At 40.6% G+C, this 23,549-nt stretch overlaps 1 protein-coding gene across 1 annotated transcript in view; it reads left to right on the top strand.

Moving 5' to 3' along the window:
* LOC132868410 (cohesin subunit SA-1) overlaps positions 1-23,549 on the top strand; it is a 57,525-nt gene that overhangs the window by 9,773 nt on the left and 24,203 nt on the right. Inside the window, exons 11-19 of the mRNA XM_060901273.1 lie at positions 2,685-2,792; positions 2,874-2,973; positions 12,151-12,265; positions 12,344-12,447; positions 12,521-12,607; positions 13,484-13,576; positions 14,208-14,408; positions 22,976-23,043; positions 23,250-23,337. Of these exons, the coding sequence (XP_060757256.1) occupies positions 2,685-2,792; positions 2,874-2,973; positions 12,151-12,265; positions 12,344-12,447; positions 12,521-12,607; positions 13,484-13,576; positions 14,208-14,408; positions 22,976-23,043; positions 23,250-23,337 (964 nt within the window). The remainder of the gene's footprint in view (positions 1-2,684; positions 2,793-2,873; positions 2,974-12,150; positions 12,266-12,343; positions 12,448-12,520; positions 12,608-13,483; positions 13,577-14,207; positions 14,409-22,975; positions 23,044-23,249; positions 23,338-23,549) is intronic.

The raw sequence follows: 23,549 nt of genomic DNA, 5'->3' as shown, positions 1-23,549 counted from the left end.
ACACCGAACAACATACCACACGACGAATTCATTCTGGCAACTGAGTTAGCATGTGAGAAAATACAGGATCACGGACAAAAAGCAGCACTAAGAAACGCAATAGCTGGTATATTGAAAACGGCCAAACCACCACCCAGCAACATCACCAAACAGGAAGCCAAAGCCATGAAAACATTAGCAAAAAATAAAGATATCACAATTCTCCCAGCAGATAAAGGCAGAACAACAGTTATTATGGACACTGATGAATATGAACGAAAAATGAATGAATTACTCAGCGACAACGCATTTGAAATATTAAAAAAAGACCCAACAGAAGACAAGAAAAAGAAACTTAAAGCACTACTAAAACCACTACTCAATGAAAATAAAATAGATAAGCAGGATTATAATCATTTAGTACCCACAGCCAATGTCATCCCCAGGATTTACGGCACACCAAAAATACACAAACCAGGAACACCATTACGCCCCATAGTAGATAGCATTGGTTCGGTCACATACAACTTATCAAAAGCACTCACCGAAATAATTAAACCATTACTAGGACTCACAGACCAACACTGCAAAAACTCAAAACATCTGGCAGAAGAACTAAAAAACATCAAAATGCAGCAAGATGAAGTTTTCATTTCACATGATGTCATATCTCTTTTCACCAGAACACCCACGGAAGCCACCATACAGATAGTACAAGACAAATTAAAAACAGACAGGACGCTCAGGAAACGCACAAACCTCACCGTACAAGACATCACTCAGCTCCTTCAATTCATCGCCACGTCCACATACTTTCAGTTCAGGAATACAATCTACAGACAGAAGGAAGGGTTTGCCATGGGAGACCCACTATCAGCCATCATGTGCGGCTTTTTCATGGAGGATCTGGAGCAGAAAGCACTCACTACAATACCAGCGGAATACAGACCAACACTCTGGAAACGGTATGTGGACGACATATTGGAAAAAGTAAAGAGGGGACACACTCAACAACTCACCGACCATCTCAACACCATAGACAATACCGGCAATATAAAATTCACACATGAAGAAGAAACGGAGCAGTCAATAGCATTTTTGGATTTAAAAATACAACACACAGAAGATGGGGATATCAAAATAAAAGTACACAGAAAACCCACACACACCGACCAATATTTAAACTGGACTTCCGAACACCCCATAATGCACAAAATATCCGTAGTTAGAACATTACATGAACGCACAGCAATAATTACAGATCCACAGGACAAAGAACAGGAGGAACAACATATACAACACGCACTGAAGGCATGTCAATATCCACAATGGGCAATATCCAAAGGGGCGGAACAGGTTAAAAACAACAAAACACAGAAGAAAGAGAAAAAACAAACTAACAAACAAGAACACAGGGGAGTAGTTACATTACCATACATCAGGGGAATAACTGAACGCATTCAAAGAGTAATGAGGAAACACAATGTTAACACACCTGTCAAACCACACACAACACTCCGTCAGATCCTGGTTCATCCCAAAGACAGAATACATCCGGACAACAGATGCAACACCATATATGAGATTCCATGTAAATTATGCAATAAAACTTATATTGGGGAGACAGGAAGGAGTTTCAGCACAAGAAAACATGAACATAAGAAAGAGTGCGAAAAGGAGACAGCTACAAGACAAACCCGAACAATAAAAGAAAAGGCACAACAGGAAAATTACAAGTCAGCTATAACAGATCACTGTAAAAGGGAAAATCACATTATGGACTGGGGGAATGCCAGAGTCATCCGCACAGAAGATAACAAACATCAGCGCTGGATCAGGGAGGCCATGGAGATCCGTAAGCGAAGCCCGAGGACCATCAACCGGGATGAGGGAGCATACATGCTCTCCCACACCTGGAGTGCCATCTTGCAGGGGACAAACAGACAGTATAAGGCGTGACCGACCTGTCAAACCAGACAGGAAGGCCACGCCTTCAGAAACAGCAGCTGATAAAAGATGCGTCACCAATTAACATCCGGTGACACTCTGAGGAAGACGGAAGTTGTACGTCGAAACATGTCAGGTAAACAAACCCAAAAATTAGATGTCTGATAAAAAAGAGAAAAAAAAAACTAACTATGTTTTCTTCTTAGTTTCATGACTCGACCCTCTCATCACTCAGAAATAAGATGCACTTTGTGAGAAACAGATGGACGTATAGTTGTTTTTTTTTTTTTTTTAAATCAACATTATATGACAATGTTAGTGAGTAATCTGGTGTTGAAAAATACATAAATATTCAGCATTGTGAATATTATCAGATGAATGCATTTGATATGTCTCAGTTTTTATTCACAATAGATAGAAAATAATTAGTTTTTCACAACTGTGGTTTATCTGTCAGCGAGTATGTTGTCATTTCAGTGTCGTATCAAAATATCCAAAGATTTTTTTTTATTTTCCTCTAAAGAAAAAAAAAATTATACATCACTTTATTTTCCTGACATTTTGTTTCGAAAAACAAAACTGTCTTGATATTTTGTCAAAAGTTAAGTTGTAAATTAAATAAACAGTAGGCATATTTGCCCTGAGCCAAAAAAAAAAAAAAAAAATTCACAAAGCCTTTCTTATTTGCAATCAAAGAACTTTGACGGAAGCCAAGGAAACCTATCACTGTCTGAGACTAATCATGTTTGTCTGTGCAGGAAGACAGAGGATGGTCTGTCTGAGGATGAGTGTATGCATGTATATCCACTTGTGTTTGCTGCACATAGAGGACTCGCTTCTGCAGCTGGGGAGTTTTTGTACCATGTGTAAGATCATCATCATCATCCTCATCATAGCTTGACACTACAGGTACAATCAGGTGTGTGTGTGTGTGTGTGTGTGTGTAGGCTGTGTACTGAGGTGGATCGTCTACTAGAAGAAGGGGAGAAAGAGAAGCACAGTGTCACATTCCTCAACCTGCTCACATGCTTCTTTATTCAAAGCAAGGTAACATCAACAGCACATATTGGGGTTAAATTTTTTATTTTTGAACTCCTGAATGACATCTAAAAATAATTAAAATGTCAAGTTACATGTACGTTTTGCATGGAAAGCTGTTGGAGTCTAAGGAGTGTCCTATATTTTCTCTCCATGACATGCTTAAGTGTGCGGTGACTGCATATTGGACGAGTTACCATCAGGTTCATTTATTATTTCGACACAGTTATTTTTACTCAGGGATGAAAGTCTTCTGGATTTGACAAAACTCTTGAAAATCTCCGGTTTTCCGAATGGTGAAACTTTAATTTTTCGGATTTTTCACGTTCCTAAACGCGGTGTAATACTTCGCATCGTCCTTGCATGGGCGCAGTCCTTAAATAGCCCAAACATAGTTCGTTGATTAAAGACAGGTATTCTTTGTTAACGGCGCGCGTGCCGGAGCTTGTTAGGCGCCTTCAGGTGGACGTGCTAAGGAGCGCAGGACTGACACCGTTCTGCGCAAGCGCAACACAATCGCACTAGAAAGCATGTTCAAGCTGCCAGTGTAGCTGCGGTCTTTTTAGTTGCAAATAAGTATTTCCTCTTGTGTTGTTAATTCGCCATGTCAAAACAAGCAAAACTTTCCTCCTCCTTTCGATGTGAAGAGAGGTAAGCAATTTATATATTTTTTCCATCAAAGTTGCATTTTGTGGCTTCGAAGCTAAGTTTTAGTGCCGTTTCTAGAACACATCAAGAAAACGTGGAAGAAACAGCAATAATGGAAGAGCCGGTTTCTAAGCTGCCTAAAACTAGCAATGGTAATTATTTTTTGTTACATAATGTACTCAGGCTGCCAGTCAGTGTGTGAATCCCCCCCCCCCCGGAAAAATCCTAGCTACGCCCCTGATGTACATGAGAAATTTGGTATTCATTGGTGTGTTTACATTTACAGACAATACGAACTAATGTAAACAATTGGCTTCAACTCGCATAAATATGAATTGGAAATTTTTAGTTCACTTTAGCTTATGCAAACGCACAACTCTACTAAAAGATTGATAAACGAGGCTCAATGTCCCCAACGTTGAAACCTGAAAGCTTTAGAAACTCGAACAGACCTTTTACTTTTTAACAGTACTGTTTTGGGATTTTGCTGAGTTTACCGTCAACTGTCTGATTTTTTTTTTCAGAGTAATTAACTGTGTAGGCAGGAAAATCACCGCGTTTTCTAAATGCACTCCTGAAAATTACTCATTAACTAGGGGAATTAAATTTGATATTTTTGACATGTTAATCATTTAATGTACATGAAAGAAAAAGGCTTAAAAGTTTTATAACTTGTTTTAGTGAAAATAAGTACTAAAATGCACTAGAATGCAGGGTTTTGCGTCTTATTAAAATATTTTCGGGGGATGTTTCCCCCCCCCAAAAAAAAAATCTTAGTTTGACTTTCAAAAGTTCAGGTTTTTTTTTCTTTGCTCCACTTTCATCTCTATTTTACTGTACAGCATGGTATATTGAAGTTGAACTCAAATAACGAATGAGCTCAAAGTGATTTATTTACACTATTTAGGAGGGGTAGACTGATATGGTCTCGTTCAATGCCACAAAGTGTAGTTCTAGCACAATAGGCCATTTGCAGGAATTGGTCACATGTCAATTTTCCCCATTGCAACAAGCCTGTGGTGGGCAGGCTAATTTGACATTCCTTGACAACCCTAAGAGTTTGACTGGCGATGCGAAGCAATCCATTTCTATAATAGCAGATATGCCAACCGTTACGGTTTGCCCGTAATCATTACGGTTTCGGTGGTCCAATTACGCTATTACGACTTTGAAGTTGATTATTACGGTTTTTGCTCATAATTGATATTTTCAAATTTGCCGCCAGAATTCCCACACTTGCGATTTCCCAGTCTCCCGGCAGAGGCCTGGGTTCCCGCGGGTCCTTAAAAAGTCTTAAATACAACTTTCGGTTTTCAAGGCCTTAAAATGTCTTAAATTGTTTGGAATGACTGGAATTTTCGAAAGGGAGGTATTAAATTTAATCTTGGACCGAACGAGTGAAATGTCTCCATCCGGTTTGGGGTATTTTTTTAACCGTAATTTTAAAAGTGACCAGCGGACCTTTTGGGGGCAGCATTGGCTCTGTGCGTTCTGTGCATTCCGTAGATCAAGAGCTAACGCTAGGAGGCTGCTGGAGGCAGTGTGGTGTGGTGGTTGTGAAGAGTGAGAGATGCGCAGGTAGCTTACGCGGGCGCTAGAAAGCGCCCCTAAAATAAGGAGAAGAGTCGTTCGCAATAAAAAGCGCTGGATCGCACAAATGTGTTTAAAGCCGGTACCGCAGCGCTGGGGACACGCCCACTGGGAAACTGGCTTTTCACCGACACGAGGCGCGCGCGCGTGTTAGAGGTCAAGCACTCCGGAGTGAAACGCAGGGTGGTTCGCGCATGCGCACAAGAGTCAGGTTGAAAATGGGGCTAAAAGGAAATACTACTAATAATAATGATTAGCATCATTTTTTACATAATTAACATTGTTTATTGTACTTAGTTTAATATAAATATATAAACAGCCTTTATTTCAAAACTCAATTTAAAAGAACTATAGAAAATACAATAATTCTAAATATAATACAATATAAATAATTTGTATAAAAAGTTTTTGTTTTATTACCTATCGTCTACAACAGTGTTTTTAATATAATAATAAGAATCATATTAACAACCACTAATAATAATTAGTAGTAGTAATTATTATTGATTATTAATTATTACTACTTATGAATTAGTGATTAATAAGTACTAGGGATTATTAAATGTTATAAAATTAAGTTATTAAAAATTATTACAAATAATTATTAAAAAGTAGTAATTGGTAGAATACAAACAAATTAAGTAGTGAACATTGATATAAAATAACTGGACTACTACTACTACTACTAATAATAATAATAAACAATAACACTACTAGTAATACTTGTTGTTAATGTTATTATTATTATCAGTACAATTGTTATCAATGTTCACTATTAAAAACAAATTATCTATAATCCATGAATAATTGTTTGTATCACTACTACTACTACTATTACTACTACTACTAATAATAATTACTACTTTTTAATAATAATTTTAACGAATCTTATAACTCAATTTTATAGCATTTTAATAATCACAACTTATTAATTATTAGTATAATTAAGTAGTAGTTGATAATTACTACTTATAATTATTAAATTACATTTTGATAATCACTGCTTATTAAGTAGTAATTAATAATACTGAATTATAATAATTGCTACTCAATTAATATAGCTAATAAGTAGTGATTATTAAAATGTTCTAAAATTGAGTTAATTTTATTATTAAAGTAGTTAGTAGTAGTAGTAATAATACAATTATTCATGGATTATAGATAATTAATGATTATTTTTGAATAATGAACATTGATATAACAATTGCACTGATGATAATTAGTTTAGTTATTACAACACATTGATTAATATTGATAATGGTTATGAAAGGTGACAGTTGTTTTTCTGTGTTTAATGTAACGCTCTGATGATTGTATGACTGCATAAACAGGTTTATGCTGTTACCTGCTATAATGCGGAAGATACTCGAGAACTTCCTCAGCCAGCTGTATACTGTACGACACTCAGACTGATTTTGCTGTCGGACACAAAATCACACATCATCAAAGATAATCTTTGGGGATTGAAATAGTGCCGGCTAAGGTTGTTCAGCTGGTTCTACTTGCCGTTTATTGTTTTGGTTTTTGAAATGATTCATGGTGTTTTCTCCAGTAAACACCAGTCTTCTCCTTGCTGCTACAGTAGTTCTGCAAGCCCAGAACACACAACTTTGCTTCAGCTGTTTGCATGTCTAACAGTTGCCATTGATGCACCCTGTTGTTCACCAATTGTGTGCATTCTTCTTAGTTAGTAAAAAAAAAAACTATTGCAGAAAACAGTTTTAAGTTGTCGTATTTATCATTTTCTTTGCCATGGTACAGTCTTAATTTTTCCATTTAGAGGTCTTGAAAAGGTCTTAAACGTCTTTAAATTTGTACTTGAAAAATGTGCAGATACCCTGAGAGGGCACTATTACTAGAATGTCAGCCAGTGCTTTAGAAACATGGTCTCTGATTGGTTAACCTCAGCAATTTTATCAAATTTCGACCAATAAGAGCCCCGCGTACATTTTGTACTTTAGAAGAAGCAAAAAATGGCTGACAGTTCAGCCGATCCGTCTGACCCGCCACCGAAAAAAGCAAGAAAAACGATCGGCAAAACTAAGACCGTGTACCAAAAATTTAAAGAGGAATACAGTACCTTGTATCCAGTTATCACAAAATCAGGAAAATCCGCGAGTCATGCGTTGTGCACCGTATGTAATGTCCATTTCTCTGTAGCACATTCCGGTGTTTACGATGTCAGACAACACATGAGTTCTGTCTCGCATCAAACTTTGGCCAAATCTGGAAGTGCTAACCGGACGATCACCTCAATGTTAGTTGATCGATCCTCGATTGACAGCGTGACAAAAGCTGAAGTTTTATTCACAAATTTTCTCGTGGAACACAACCTGCCAATCGCCGCAGCTGATCACAGTGGGCCTCTCTTTAAAGCCATGTTTCCCGACTCCAAAATCGCTTCGAAGGTAAGTCTGTAGATCTCTAGTCTATTATGCGATCAAGTTATGGAATAGTAAATCAGTTGTTAGCGACTCGTATTTTCGTTGCTTTAGCAAAATTCTTTGTATTTGCCTACAACTTACAAGATGTATGAATATTAAAGAAACGTTGATAAAATCACGTTTTAATTTTTTTCTTTTGTGTAAATTACACACACACACACACACACACACACATATATATATAAAGGCGCACCCCCCTTTGGAACCCCCCCATGCACGCTCTGCGTGCATTATGTCTGCTGTTGGCAGACATGGACAAATATCTCAAAACAGCCATTACAGTTTGCTATCATACAGGGTTGGCATGTCTGTAATAGCTGTTTTTACCTTTTCGACTGTCTTCTTTGACCCGGATTTTCGTCTGTACTTGGAAAAAGTTTGTGGTTTTAACTTCTGCCGTACGTTAAAGCGAATCATTGGCTGTAAAAGAGAGGGTTTTTTGGACTCAAGTTGGTCGCCACCGAAAGAAATTCATGTGCGAAATGGCAGATTTCTCAGGTATGTTTACAACTTATTCCTTTTCTACCTTTATCATTCGCTTAGGGTGGCACGGTGGTGTAGTGGTTAGCGCTGTCGCCTCACAGCAAGAAGGTCCGGGTTTGAGCCCCGTGGCCAGCGAGGGCCTTTCTGTGCGGAGTTTGCATGTTCTCCCCGTGTCCGCGTGGGTTTCCTCCGGGTGCTCCGGTTTTCCCCACAGTCCAAAGACATGCAGGTTAAGTTAACTGGTGATTCTAAATTGACCGTAGGTGTGAATGTGAGTGTGAATGGTTGTCTGTGTCTATTGCCGCTTTTCCACTACAAACGCGGCTGAGTCGGGCTGAGCCGTGCCGTGCTGAGTCGAGCTGAGCGGGGCTGTTGGAGTTGCATTTCGACTACAACCGCGCTGAACCGTGCTGGCTGGAAGTGGGTGGACACATTGGGTGGAGTTAGCGAAAGTGGGTGGACGTTACGTGATGTCAAGCAGCGCAAACAGTGACATCAGTGAGCTTTTAAGCGGTAGTCTCACGACCCGAATAGTAAACAATAAACATGGAGGACATGGAGTCGTTAGTGTTGCTGGTCTTGGTGCTGTGGCTTGTTGTCACGACAACGCGAACAGATACTGGCAAGAGCGTATAGATGAGGCGAGGCGCATAAGGCTTCAGAAATTCTCGTAATTCGTAATTCTTCTTCTTCCGGGTTTACGGTGTTTACAGATCCCAGCGTGCTCGCGGGGCGTGTGTGGGCATGTGAGGACACTTCTCCTCACCAATCAGTGCACAGGGGAGTGTCTGCTCACGCCCCCAGACTCACTCGGCTCGCTTTGGCTCGCTTCAGCCCCACTCCAAAACGGTGCGAGTTTTAGGGGCTAAGCAGGGCTGAAGCGAGCCGAGTCGTGCTGTTTTTTGGTAGTCGAAACGCGAGCCGTGTCGGGCTGAAGTGAGCTGAAGCGAGCTGAAAAAGGGTAGTGGAAAAGGGCCATTAGTGTCAGCCCTGTGATGACCTGGCGACTTGTCCAGGGTGTACCCTGCCTTTCGCCTGTAGTCAGCTGGGATAGGCTCCAGCTTGCCTGTGACCCTGTAGAACAGGATAAAGCGGCTAGAGATAATGAGATGAGATCATTCGCTTAAGATGTGAAGTAGGGATAGCGAAAACTTAAAAAAAAAAAAAAACTTGACCGACCACCGAGCCTCATTAGCCGGTTAAAGTCGGTTAACCTACGAGTTTAAAATTCTAGAATTGGAATTATTAGAATCTATTCTAAATCTAACCGCGAGCATCCGCACATTCAGTCCCAGTCGCTGCCCTCCACTCACATTACCTTTTCTACAGCGCAAAACATTTAGTCAAACGCGGCACTGATGTCGAGGGGTTTGTATTGGAGCGGAGGACAAATGGCTCCAGCTTAGAGACAGTTTCAGTTGGCCATGATGGCGTTGAAAATAAAGTCAAGTGCTTGAAGAAGTACATAACATTCAGTGATGGGAATAACGGCGTTAAAATAAAGGCTGTTATAACGCCGGGTAATCTAATTAATTAGCTACAATCGTTATAACGCCGTTACCAATATCAACACGCCATTACTGCATGGTATTGAAGTTGCTCTGAAGCAGTCACCGACTTGGCTCACAGGCATAAAAGCTGTGTTTGTCACTCCCCCTCCAGACACCGCTGTCATTTAATTCTCTCCCCTTCCCTCCAAAAGTCGGCATCTGCGCCTTTAGTTTGTGTGGAGAGATATGATCTGCAATAACATGCATTGTTGGCTACAGACCGAAACATACTTTCAGAATGCACTGGCCAAGGCAGGACTAAACTCGATGTGCCTTCTAATAATAATAATAAAAAAAAAACAGAATAGTAATTTGTAAGCTAAAAAGTCTAGCCTGATACTTTATTTTTCACAAATACAGTCAGTGTTGTTAACTGTAGTAGGCTGTGTGTTGATATTGCATATTGCTACGGACTAGGCGCTTTTCTTCGAAAGTGAGACACAGAGACCTCATACTGCAATTGTTTTCCAGCTACTGATATTACGGTTACATGGCTGCTAATTGTGCACAGCCATTGGGAATGGGATAGCTGGAGCTGAGCTGGTTAGCCGCTAAGCTAATATAGCAACTGTCTGATGCTAAGTAACATCAGTGAGTAACCAGGTTTTAGTTCAGATCTTGTGTATTATTATTACGTTGACATTAATATTCACCAGACTAATCAACCATCGACTTCATTCATGCGCCGTGTTCTTGTTTCTTTGATAGTCAAGAATTTCCTTGATGTTACGTACCTGGTTAACATCGTAGTAAAATGTAATCCAACACTGAGACTTTTCTTTCGCCGAGTGGCAGCTGTCTTCAACTGGGGCGGGAAGGCGGGACATGACTGAATGGGTGTTTCTGATTTGTCAGCTATCGTCCTTACACCGCATGGCATGCCCCAAGCGTTTACAACACAGAATTCCAGGTTCTCCGCTCCAAAATCGGCAGCTTCAAAACGATTGAATTTTTTTTAACCGACAACCAAAAAAAAATTAACCGGTTGACGTTGATTCGGTCAACCATCGGTCAAACGGTCATCGGTTAACATCCCTAGTGTGAAGATTCTTGAAAATAAATACAGATATTTCTGTAGATGTGTTTTTAGCCGATAAGAAGCAGATTTATTCGCATTTGATGTCATTTTTACGGCCAATGATTCGCTTTAACTTACGACAGAAGTTAAAACCACAAACTTTTTCCAAGTACACACGAAAATTCGGGTCAAAAAAGACAGTTGAAAAGGTAAAAACAGCTATGATAGAAATGGATTGCTTCGCATTGCCAGTCAAACTCTTACGGTTGTCAAGGAATGTCAAGTTAGTTTGCCCACCACGGGCTTGTTGGTATGGGGAAAATTGACACGTGACCAATTCCTGCAAATGGCCTATTAAGTCATCTCACTGAATCCACACAACTTGCATGAAAGGTGTGTGATTTGAAAAGCAGAAAATCATAGAGACCTGAAGATCTTTGAGGAAATACAAACATTCCCCTGAAAGTGCCCCATCACCCTCAAAACCACCTCCTCCAGATGCAAATTTTGATTATATTATATTTATTTTAGTTGCAATTTTTTTTGGACAAAAATACATATTCGTCTTGGTCATATTTTGGTTATTGTTAGTTTTAGTCGAGATTTAGTTTTTTTCTTTGGTGAAAACTAAATTTCTTTCAACCTCAGATTTTCCCTGTTTTTTAAATATACAAAATACACATGCGTTACTTTGACAGGTTTTAATTCCCTTGTAAATTGAATACCAGATTATTTTAAAATGCACGTTGCCAGCGCTGGCTTGCTAAGGCGTGTCTCCTACTAATACTAACGTACAGCTACAGCGGTGTCTCTAACAGCAGCTAATTCAAAAGGAAGCGAGAGAGAGAGAATACTTTCATTATGCCGAGCCCTTTTATTATTATTTTATTATTTATTGCTGCAGACATCTAAATTACTCCATTAAATTAATTCAGTGACTTGGGTGGTGTGTCGTTCTGTATGCTAGTTATGGCTAGCTAGTATTACTGTATATTAGCGTTATTGTTGTCAGGAATAAATAATTTGACCACAAAATAAATTTGGAGTGTCACAGGATCAGAGTTTATTGAACAGTATATGCGACTCAGATGCGTCCTGTACCTGAGCCACTTACCTGGCACGTAATTACTCGATTCTTTTGTCTAATCACTCTTGTAAAATGAAAATGCAAAAATGAGATGGGGAAAAATGAATTTCACCAATGTTTGGGCTTCTATTTCTGACAGTTATCATTTAGGTTGTTTCAGAGGTTTTGGGGTTGTTGTTTTTTTTTTTTGGACAAACAAACATTTGTTTTTGTTAATGAAATTAACATGGTGCCCATCCAAATAGAATTTAAAAAATTCAACCCTAACTCTCTGACCAAGTTTTCATCTTTGAAGTATCAGAGAGCCAGAGCATCTAATGTGCCATATCAAATACCGTTAGTATTGTTAATGTGTTTGTGTGTTAGTATCATGAACATGCTGTGTACCTGGTGGACAGCCTCTGGGGAGTGGCAGCATCAGAACTTAGAGATTGGGAGACAATGACATCACTGCTGCTTCAGGAGAATGGGGAGGAGCAAGGTGCGTCTTGACAAGTGCAAATTTTTGAGTTGCATATGTATTTGCTGTGGAGGATTACTGTGTGTGTGTGTGTGTTAGGGCTGAATGATGATGAAGAGGCTGCTCTGATTGAGTTGATGATGTGTGCGGTCAGACAGGCAACGGAAGGAACGCCACCTCTAGCTCGAGCCCTTGGGAAGAAGGTAGAGGCAGGTAGGGAACATGAGACTGGCTGAGACACTGACTGATGAATCAATGTGCATATGTCTGTTTCAGACTTTGAAAGGCAGAAAGCAACAAACTCAGGAGAGGAAACGAATCACCAATCACTTCATACCACTTCTGCCTCAGTTACTCACAAAGGTAAAACACCCCACCCCCAGTCGATACTTGAATGCTGTTTCACTCAAGTTCATGAAATTATTCCTCGCTGCTTTAAAAGCTATTCAGATGGGTATTAATGGTTGACAATTTGTGGCTAAAAATGACAGAAGAGAAATATAATAATGATTGCTTTATTAATCCCAAAGAGAAATTCACAAATAGCGGGTCATCAAAATGGCAGTATTGCAAAGTATCTCATACCGCTCAATATTGTCCATTACAAAAGTAGTCGTCAAACTGGACTACTCTTTGAATTTAAACACCTTATTTGTATGAACAATTTATTTTATCAACAATAGCCGACGACATGAACGGAGAGCTTTCACGCTGTAGACAGTCGTAATCAGTCTGTATGTTGTGTTGCCAGCGTTACCCTGACAACATGAAGCGCTTGAGTCCAGTCAGCACATTCAGCTTTTTAATAGCGCACTTTCATGTAACAAATTAATAGGCCATTTTTGTTTTTATCATCAGCAATTGCAAATAGAAAATTTGATGTTTAGTGGCGGTACATATATCCAGACCTAAATGTGTATAGATGTGAGTAGTTTTTATTTTGAAAAGTTCAATGAATGATTCCAAAGTAAATGTAATATCAATATCGATCAAATTAACAACCCTACCGAAGAAATGCCAATGAGAACCCAGTCGTTATGTATTTTGGCTTTAAAACTTGGCTGTGAAAATGGTTCTGAGCTTAAATTCTCCTGGGGGAGCATACCTCTGGAATGCTCAGGTCGTGGCAGGTTTTGTCTATCTACATACGTATAATGGTCTGTTTATTTATTTGCATACCCCTTACCTGTTTGCTTCCCTGATTTATGAACGAAGATGTGCGCTCTCTGCCTTTCTTAGTTCTCTGCAGATGTCGGTAAACTGGTGTGTTTGCTCAAAGCTCCTCTGCATTTTGAGCTCGAGGCTTATGGCAGCACAGGCCGTATGGAGAAGGTGAGGACTCGCTGGGCCCTCAGCTAGTTTTACAAACAGTGAAAATGCAGAAGTTTTACATATTTGCATCCACAAAAATTCAAAAGCACAATGAAATGGTGCAACACTGGCATTGTGTGTGTGTTTATTTTGTGAACGTTGAAAATAATGTTAATCGCTAATGGACATATCTATGGTTTCATAATTATAACGACAGAACCTGTACAAAAGCACTTCACGACGAATCAAATGTCTTCCCACGGGAAGTGAAAGACTTGGAAGGAAATAAAGTTGTGCAATGCATTACTATTTACTACTGAGGCTAAAACAATGTTTTGCTCTTTGTGAGTTCAAGGAAGTATTGGTTGTACTGAAATAAGATGTCGGACGCTTGCTGTTTGGGTAAATCGGAAACTTTTTTAGCACATTTAAGCAGTGTGAGAATCACCAATTGAATATGTGAACGCAAACACGGATGTTTTCCAGTCAGGGTTAAAAAGAAACATAACGCCGTCCCACATTCTTATTGGTAGTTGCCAACGACTTTGCTTCTCATCTGCATAAAGTAAAACTTGGCTCAACTTTGTTGCATTACTCCTCACCTAATTTGTGGTGGTCTTTTTTTTTTCTTCTCTTTGACTGGCTGTCTCAGTATTTGGAGCTGCTGTTATCTCAGGTCTGTGAAATTGTGGAGAAGCATCATGAGGAGTGCGTGCTGGAGGCATGTGTGCGTGTGTTGTGCGTGTTGTGCTGTGATCAGTACACTTTCTCTCTGCGTGCTGAAAGAGTCGTCAGTCAGCTGCTTGACTCGACACTGGAGAGATTTAACGCGGACCTCGCTGATGTGCTGCAGGTAGAACACCCATCTCTTACTGAAATACTACACCTCGTGCTTGCTGAAATGTGCGCACGCCTCATGTCATGAAGACATGTTTTTAGAGGGTTCGAGTGGAAGAAGAACTTAGTCATGTAAAGAATACAGGCCTCAATCAAGCATACAATTCAGAAACCAGTTTGCTCACAGATATCAAAGGTATCGTCATCAGCACTTCAAATTTATCGTTGCCAAATGATCCCTTTGTTTAAAGCTGTCCGGTCCAAGAATGTGCCTGTGCATCCTTAAAGCGCAACTTGACGTTATCTGGTTGTCTGTGAGTTATTTTCACTGCGTTTCTATATATTTTTTTTATTGTTTGTACAGTGGTGCTTGAAAGTTTGTGAACCCTTTAGAATTTTCTATATTTCTGCATAAATATGACCTAAAACATCAGATTTTCACACAAGTCCAAAAAGTAGATAAAGAGAACCCAGTTAAACAAATGAGACAAAAATATTATACTTGGTCATTTATTTACTGAGGAAAATGATCCAATATTACATATGTGAGTGGCAGAAGTATGTGAACCTCTAGGATTAGCAGTTAATTTGAAGATTCGAGTCAGGTGTTTTCAATCAATGGGATGACAATCAGGTGTGAGTGGGCACCTTGTTTTATTTAAAGAACAGGGATCTATCAAAGTCTGATCTTCACAACACATTTGTGGAAGTGCATCATGGCACGAACAAAGGAGATTTCTGAGGACCTCAGAAAAAGCGTTGTTGATGCTCATCAGGCTGGAAAAGGTTACAAAACTATCCCTAAAGAGTTTGGACTCCACCAATCCACAGTCAGGCAGATTGTGTACAAATGGAGGAAATTCAAGACCATTGTTACCCTCCCCAAGAGTGGTCGACCAATAAAGGTCACTCCAAGAGCAAGGTGTGTAAGGGGGCGTTGGAGTGTCTGAATAATTTCATCAGAGTAAATTCTGTATTAAAATTACTAAATAAGCAAATGCCGTTACAGTCTATGAAAAATAGGAAGTATGAGAAGAAAACAGTAAATCAGAAAGCTGCCCACGTTTTCGCGGAAGCTGCGCAAATGTGCGCAGCTTTTTGATTTACTGTTTTTCAGACAAAAACATACATATTTACAACCCTGTCATTATCTGGAACTGAGTTTAAATTTCGAACATTCTTAAGATAAAACGTCCTGCATAGTCTCTTTATGATAAACGTCTTAATGCCACTTACCCGTGAGGTTATCAAGTAGACATTCTTCTTACGTACCTTCCAGAGGTATAGTTGGGATACCCATCCCGCAACAAAATATTTATAAGCTTCCAGGCTCTTGTAAGCTTTGAGGGCTTTGCCAGTGTAACACGATTCACGATTAATGAGAAAATTGTAAATGTCGTGGTAGGCCAGATCGGGCAAATTGCCGGCACCGCAGCTCCGAATTTCCCTGAACAAGGATTGTGGCAAGTTGTACGGATCTGCAATCCCCAACCTGGAACACTTTTCCATGTAACGCTGCCTCACGTCACCTTCAAGATGCTGAACAAACTTAGACAAGTAATCGCATGATGTAGATGGGGTATTTTCCGAATTTTTTGGGGATTACTGCCTTGATCCATTACGCTCGCGCAAGGTAAACTATCCTGATGCCGTCCAATGTGGCGGAGTGGGCGGAGTACACACGTGTGGGTCACGTGACTGCACATCCTCAATAGACCCTTCCCGCATGACGTCATCGCGCCGCGAGATTTCGGTAGTCGCCATATTGGAAGACCAAACACATGCACTCACAACACAAAACAAAGTACGCGCGAGAGTGAACTGACACGATGGGTAATAATTCGGGTTATGTGAGTACATTACCAGCTGCAGAAAGGGCACGGTATGTGCAGAAACTCGCTGTGATTGATGGGTTTGATCCATATAATAAGACTCGCGGCAAGGGAGAATGGAAACATAAGGAGGACCTGATACCAATTCTGCCTGCTGTTTGCTACCCGGACAGTGTAAACTATCTGTTGTTTACACCCAGTGCCTACACTGCTGATGACTTGAAAGCCTATAAAGGGCTACAGGCTTACAACTATGTTGTTAGTGGCTTGGTTCGTGATATTACAGCTGTTGTTAAGAAGAACCTACACACAGTTATGGCCAAGGTAATCTTGTTGATATTTATCTTTTAATAATATATCTTTTCAGTTGAAAAATTAATACTTTTTGTCACTATTAAGGTATCCATAATTTAGGTTAATTATATGGGCTTTTAATTCTGTTTCAAACAATGATTATGAAAGACCTGTTCAGAATTTGTTCATTTATATTTCATATAATAATCAGTGCAGATTAAATGAAATTCTCCACTATCATGTTAAAAAAAATTATAGCACTTGACCACTATTGCAATCTGTATTCATGCTGTTGTGGATTTTTTAATTTCATAATTTATTTTTAATTTACTACTTATCTGTTTTGATTCATATATCTTTGAATTATTTGGACATGGGGGAAAAACTATATTTAAAATCCAAAGAGGGATGGAGGGAGCAAAATTAAAACAAAAGAAAGGAATGAAATATATAACATCAATGTGATAAAATTAAGGATGTTTTTATTCAGTTAACATTTAAAAAAATGTTCTACAACACTCTAGCCTAGAGACTTACCAGTAACAAAATGGTCTGAACATATTCTGTACTGTTGGAGATTAGAAATATTCAGATCCGCTCTGCATAAAGCAGCTAAATACTCTCTCTGCCTCCGGGCAGAAAGCTCCTTAGTTTGTCCCCTTGTCTCAATCACAGCTGGTATTCTGAAGAACGACGACTTTTCACCTTTCCCATCAGCTTTGTTGGAACAACCTAACACAGCACAAAAGTTTACCATTGTAGGTTTATGATGAATCAAGTGCCTCGTGGGTTTAAATTCCGCGCGCTGCCGTTATTTCCCCCTGATCACGAGTTTGTTGGTCTTCCAATATGGCGCAGGGTCTGTTTTCTTCCGGTTTCCGGTGACGTCAGTGGGAAGGGTCTATTGAGGTATTTCACCTGACGTCACAGGGTCACGTGACGTCCCGGTGTCCGCCATTTTGAACGTCAAGCTAGCTAATGTCAACAACAGTAGCTGGTATGTTACTGTAGCAATGTTTACATTCAGTCATTTGGATGACTGTTAAAACCTTTCAGTCTCAAGTTTTTCCTTTACTGGATTTACTAGTTTACTGAGCTAGCGTGCTCGGGCAAGCCGGCGGCCGGCTAGCGCGCTCGGGCAAGCCGCCGGCCGGCTAGCGCGCTCGGGCAAGCCGGCGGCCGGCTAGCGCGCTCGGGCAAGCCGCCGGCTTGCCCGAGCATGCTAGCTCAGTAAACTAGTAAATCCAGTAAAGGAAAAACTTGAGACTGAAAGGTTTTAACAGTCATCCAAATGACTAAACGTAAACATTGCTACAGTAACATACCAGCTATGATGTTGTTGACATTAGCTAGTGCTAACAGCTAGTTGCTAATACACTGCTACAACTACACCGACCCTAATAATACAGTTCTTGGTCATTGTCTGGTAACAGCAAATTTATAACGGGCCATGTCTCAACAGACTAAGAAGTTATTTCAATGACATTTAATAACATTTTGTTTATCCTGAGGACCGAAAGTAAATGAAAATGTGAACAAACCTTAGCTGTAATAAGATGGCGACCACCAGCTCCATGGACGACCCGCTGATGTAGGCATGTTACCCAGCCTGACACAAAATATTTGTAGGCATCCAAACTCTTATACGCTTTCAGATCAATACCTGTGTATGGCGATGGGTTTTTAACGACATAGGTATACAGATCATGTGGGCCGAAGTCAGGTAAAGACGAGGGCTTCGTGTACTTCCGTATGTCAGTGAACAATCCTGGTGGAAGCAGGTAAACGTTCTCTAAGCCTGCTAACCTCAATTTTTGCAAATACCTCTCCCTCTGCTCGCCCTGTAAATGCCCTACGTCGCTGGATAGTGAAGGTGTTTTCTGCATCTCGCTCCTTTTTCTTTTGTTTTTCGTTTGTCGCCTTCCTCACATTCAAACTGATTCGAGCCGTGCCATCCAAAATGGCAGCATCACATGACTTGGTCACGTGGGTGAAATACTTCAATAGGAGACCATCCACCAACACTGCAGTGAACCATCAACTGGCTGACGAGTTGAATGTGTGTTACTGCAGATTCGACACATTCACACCTCTTCCCCCTTCAGTTATTAAAGACCCATTTACACCCCCTGCCATTTTGCCACCCCCTGCCTCTGACACCCACCCCCCCAAGCACTCAAGATCTGTAAAGAGGATGTCTGTCAGCTTTTCCACAGACAGAAGATCAGGAAGGCACCTGGCCCAGATGGTGTGTCACCCTCTTGTCTGAAGGTCTGTGCTGACCAGCTGGCTCCCATCTTCAACCAGATCTTTAATAGATCCCTGGAGCTGTGTGAAGTCCCCTCATGCTTCAAACGCTCCACAATAATCCCGGTTCCTAAGAAAACCAATATCACAGGACTGAATGACTACAGGCCTGTATGACTACAGGCCTGTTGCCCTCACATCTGTAGTCATGAAGTCCTTCGAGAGACTGGTGTTGTCATACATGAAGGACATCACAGACCCCCTGCTGGACCCCCTGCAGTTTGCCTACTGGGCAAACAGGTCAGTGGATGATGCAATAAATATGGGTCTACACTACATCCTGCAACACCTTGACACTGCAGGGATGTATGCCAGGATCCTGTTCGTGGACTTCAGTTCAGCATTCAACACCATTGTTCCAGACGTCCTGCACACCAAGCTCACCCAACTCGCTGTGCCCTCCTCCACCTGTCAGTGGATTACAAACTTCCTGACTGACAGGAAGCAGCAGGTGAGGATGGGGAGCATCATATCCAGCACTTGGTCTATCAGCACTGGCACCCCCCAAGGGTGTGCACTCTCCCCACTGCTCTTCTCCCTTTATACCAACGACTGCACCTCAAGAGACCCGTCTGTCAAACTCCTGAAATTTGCAGACGATACAACGGTCATCGGCCTCATCCGAGATGGTGACGAGTCTGCATACAGACGGGAGGTTGAACGGCTGGTCTGGTGGTGCGGTCAGAACAATCTGGAGCTGAACATGCTCAAAACTGTGGAGATGACCGTGGACTTTAGGAGGAGCCCCCCCACTCTGCTGCCCATCACCAACAACACTGTGACTGCTGTTGAAAGCTTCAGGTTTCTGGGTTCTACAATCTCTCGGGACTTGAAGTGGGAGACCAACACAGTCACGATCATCAAAAAGGCTCAGCAGAGGTTGTACTTTCTGCGCCAGCTCAAGAAGCTCAACCTGCCTAAGGAGCTGCTGACACAATTCTACTCTGCCATCATTCAGTCTGTTCTTTGCGCTTCCATCACTGTTTGGTTTGGATCGGTCACCAAATAGGAGAAGAACAGACTGCAACAGACAATAAGGTCCGCAGAGAAAATTATTGGTGTCAACCTGCCCTCCATCCAAGACCTATAGAGATCTTGCAGTCACGTGACTGGAAAGTACACAACCGCCATCTTGTCGGTCAAAAACACCGCTGAATACTGCTGCACTCGTGTACAGAATGGATCAATTTCAACCGACGGACTACACGGCTCATTTTTCTAATGAACAGATAACTAGATAGATGTCTAAAATAAACGATCTACAGATTAGTGACCCTTATGGCTTACCGGACGGAGTTTTCACGACCGGATTTTGAACTGCCAGCGGAATACCCAGACGTGTATAATTACCTCATTAACTTTCCCTCGCTGTTCAGTGGTGAAGCACTGCGTGCTTATAAATCTCTGGACAGTTATCTTTACAGAAATTCAGGATTTGTCAGCGACTCAGATGTGGCATCTTGTAAACAAGAATCCTCATTGGATGGGTAAGTCACTTAAGTATTGAGTATAGCACTGGCCAGCTGATTATAGAATAGAATAAGGTAATTCCAGCTGTAATTCCAAATCGTCCGTCTTGTTTACATTGATCTGGCGTTGGAGAGAGAGAGGCTTGGCAGTGGAGATTTGAGTGGCTGTTTTCTGAGCTTAGTCAACAGGCCGGCTCTGCAGCCTCGCTTTTGCTTCCGCTCCCGACACCGCCTCCTTCGCTTTGCTTCCGATAACAATCCACGGAGACCCCGCTGGTCTCGCTATCTCGTCCGGAATGTTGTGCATGCGATGGAAATCGCTACAAACCGTCATTTTCTGCTGGAAACCAATGTCCAGTAAGTCCATACAGTTGTAGTGGATATTGAAGTCCGGTACAGACGAACAACACGCAAAAATACACACAAAAAACATAAACGTGCACAGGTAGGGAGAGCTTGTAGCCGCAGCCGTTGTAGTAGAATTGTATATAGTAGGGTTTTCCAGAAGAAAAGGTAGAAGTAAAAGCAGAAGTAGAACCAGAAGTAGAAGGCGGAATATGGCGTTTGACCTACAAGATAGCGTCTGTCACAATCTGGATCGGCTGTGACGTCACATGCAAGTGCTCCATACCTGTCCAGAGTCAGGAAATGGGCAGGTAACATCTCTGCGGACCCATCACACCCTGGTCACAATCTGTTTAATATTTTCCCCTCAGGGAGGCGATATAGATCACTGTATACAAAAACAACCAGACACAAGAGTGTTTTTTTTTTTTTTTTTTTTCCCCCCCTCAGGCTGTCTCTGTGATGAACAGCTAAAATCCAGATTCATAGATCAGTAATATCACTTGCAAAATATCTGCACACTCATACTGTCATTCTGTGCTCACCGTTACTCATGTTTATACTTATTTATATTTACCATTTCATCTTTGCTCTATGCACGATATTGCACCAAAAGGGAAAATCCTTTCCGTGATGAACAGCTAAAATCCAGATTCGTATATCAGTAATCACTTATAAAATATCTGCACACTCGTACTGTAATTTTGTGCACACTGTATACTTTATCTATTCCATACTTGACTTACTTGGATTACTTTGCACTATGCACCTATTGCACCATTTTTTTTCTGTCTGTCTTGTTTGTTTGTTTTGTGTATACACTTTTAATCTGTTTTGTACTATGAGAGCCAAGTGAAACAGGAGTCAAATTCCTCGTGTGTCCACATACCTGGCAATAAAAGTGATTCTGCTCTGTGAAACATGGTGGTGGTAGTATCATGGTTTAGACCTGTTTTGCTGCATCTGGGCCAGGACGGTTTGCCATCGTTGATGGAACAATGAATTCTAAATTATACCAGTGAATTCTAAAGGAAAATGTCAGGACATCTGTGCATAAACTGAATCTCAAGAGAAGGTGGGTCATGCAGCAAGACAACGACCCTAAGCACACAAGTCGTTCTACCAAAGAACGGTTAAAGAAGAATAAAGTTAATGTTTTGGAATGGCCAAGTCAAAGTCCTGACCTTAATCCAATGGAAATGTTGTGGAAGGACCTGAAGTGAGCAGTTCATGTGAGGAAACCCACCAACATCCCAGAGTTGAAGCTGTTCTGTACGGAGGAACGGGCTAAAATTCCTCTAAGCCGGTGTGCAGGACTGATCAACAGTTACTGGAAGCATTTAGTTGCAGTTATTGCTGCACAAGGGGGTCACACCAGATACTGAAAGCAAAGGTTCACATACTTTTGCCACTCACAGATATGTAATATTGGATCATTTTCCTCAATAAATAAACAACCAAGGATAATATTTTTGTTTCATTTGTTTAACTGGGTTCTCTTTATCTACTTTTAGGACTTGTGTGAAAATCTGATGTTTTAGGTCATATTTATGCAGAAATGGAGAAAATTCTAAAGGGTTCACAAACTTTCAAGCACCACTGTATATTAATGCTTACCTTCCTTGTTTTTAAACTTTTTTGGGGCGTTTTTACTTGTTTCTCACTTGTCACAAAGGAGTTCTCCAAACTGTCAAAGAATTCACTTTATCTGATCGAAAGCAAATATCTTTCAGATATCGAGGGGGGGATATTATTTTCTTATCTCGATGATGCAACCATCAAGTCCGAGCTCATTGTCAGATTATTTTGTCCATTTGGACCGGTACCCCCATTTAACAGAAAAATTATAAAATTTTAAATAATTTCTCATCCTTCAGTAATATTTGCCCAACCTCCACCTTCGATACCACAGCAAGCTGTCAAAGTTGTTAATTTTTTTAATAAATGAGTGATGACATTACCTCCACCAGCTTTGTTGGAGGAAGTTGTTTTCACCTCTGTTTATTTGCCTATTCCCAGTGTAACTCAAAGTAGTGAACGGGTTTTGATAATTTGCTGTACAGCTTTAGTATTATCCTAGCTTCAAGTGATTTATTTATTTATTTATTTTGATGTTTATATGCGGCTTGGCGGAAACATGCACTCTACTGAGTGCACTTCTAGTACTCCTTATCTGTTTGTCAGGACATTTGAAGTTGTGGATTGCCTTGAAGTTGAGCCAAAAAAAAAAATTGAAGCTTGCTATATTGGTGAGAAACCACAATGTCCTCCCTTCTTAAGGTGTTTTTGATTCGACAGGCTCATCTAACATCATTTAACTGTGTCTGTGATTTCAGGGCACAGCTGATGAGGACGATGTGTACAGTGCTGTGACTTCCCTGAAGAGATTGGCCATTTTCAGCAGGTGTGCTTGTGTTTAGGTTGTTTAATGCACAGTGTGTGTGAAAAATAATGATGCTATGCCACATATTAACTGTGTTAATTGGAACAATAAATATTGCATATTTACAGCGTTTTAAGTATTTTCAGTACTGACTGACTGATAGATCTGGAAATACCACTTACTGGTACATTAGTGCACAGTGGAATTTCTCTGTGTGTGGGTGTCAGTGCAAGAGATCTGACTGTGCTGAAGCTATTTGAGCCGTGCTTCCTGATTCTGAAGACCGGAGTGGAGTCCAGAGAGGTGGACAAGGAGGTAATGTGCAAAGCTTTGTGACGAGCTCTGAGAATCTGCAGTTCTTTATTTGACTACATGAAGCACTATTGTAGGACACTACAGAAGTCCTGTGTAATGGTGTGTAGTTGGTGTCTTTTTATGTTGTGTAGTTAATAATTGTTTATATTGATTATGTAATTGTTGTACAATACCATATTTGTATATCGAAAGGCCGGGTCCCACAATACCGA

This window comes from Neoarius graeffei, chromosome 20 (assembly GCF_027579695.1).
Source record: "Neoarius graeffei isolate fNeoGra1 chromosome 20, fNeoGra1.pri, whole genome shotgun sequence".
Taxonomy (NCBI): Eukaryota; Metazoa; Chordata; class Actinopteri; order Siluriformes; family Ariidae; genus Neoarius; species Neoarius graeffei.
This window is presented reverse-complemented; position numbering and strand designations above follow the sequence as displayed.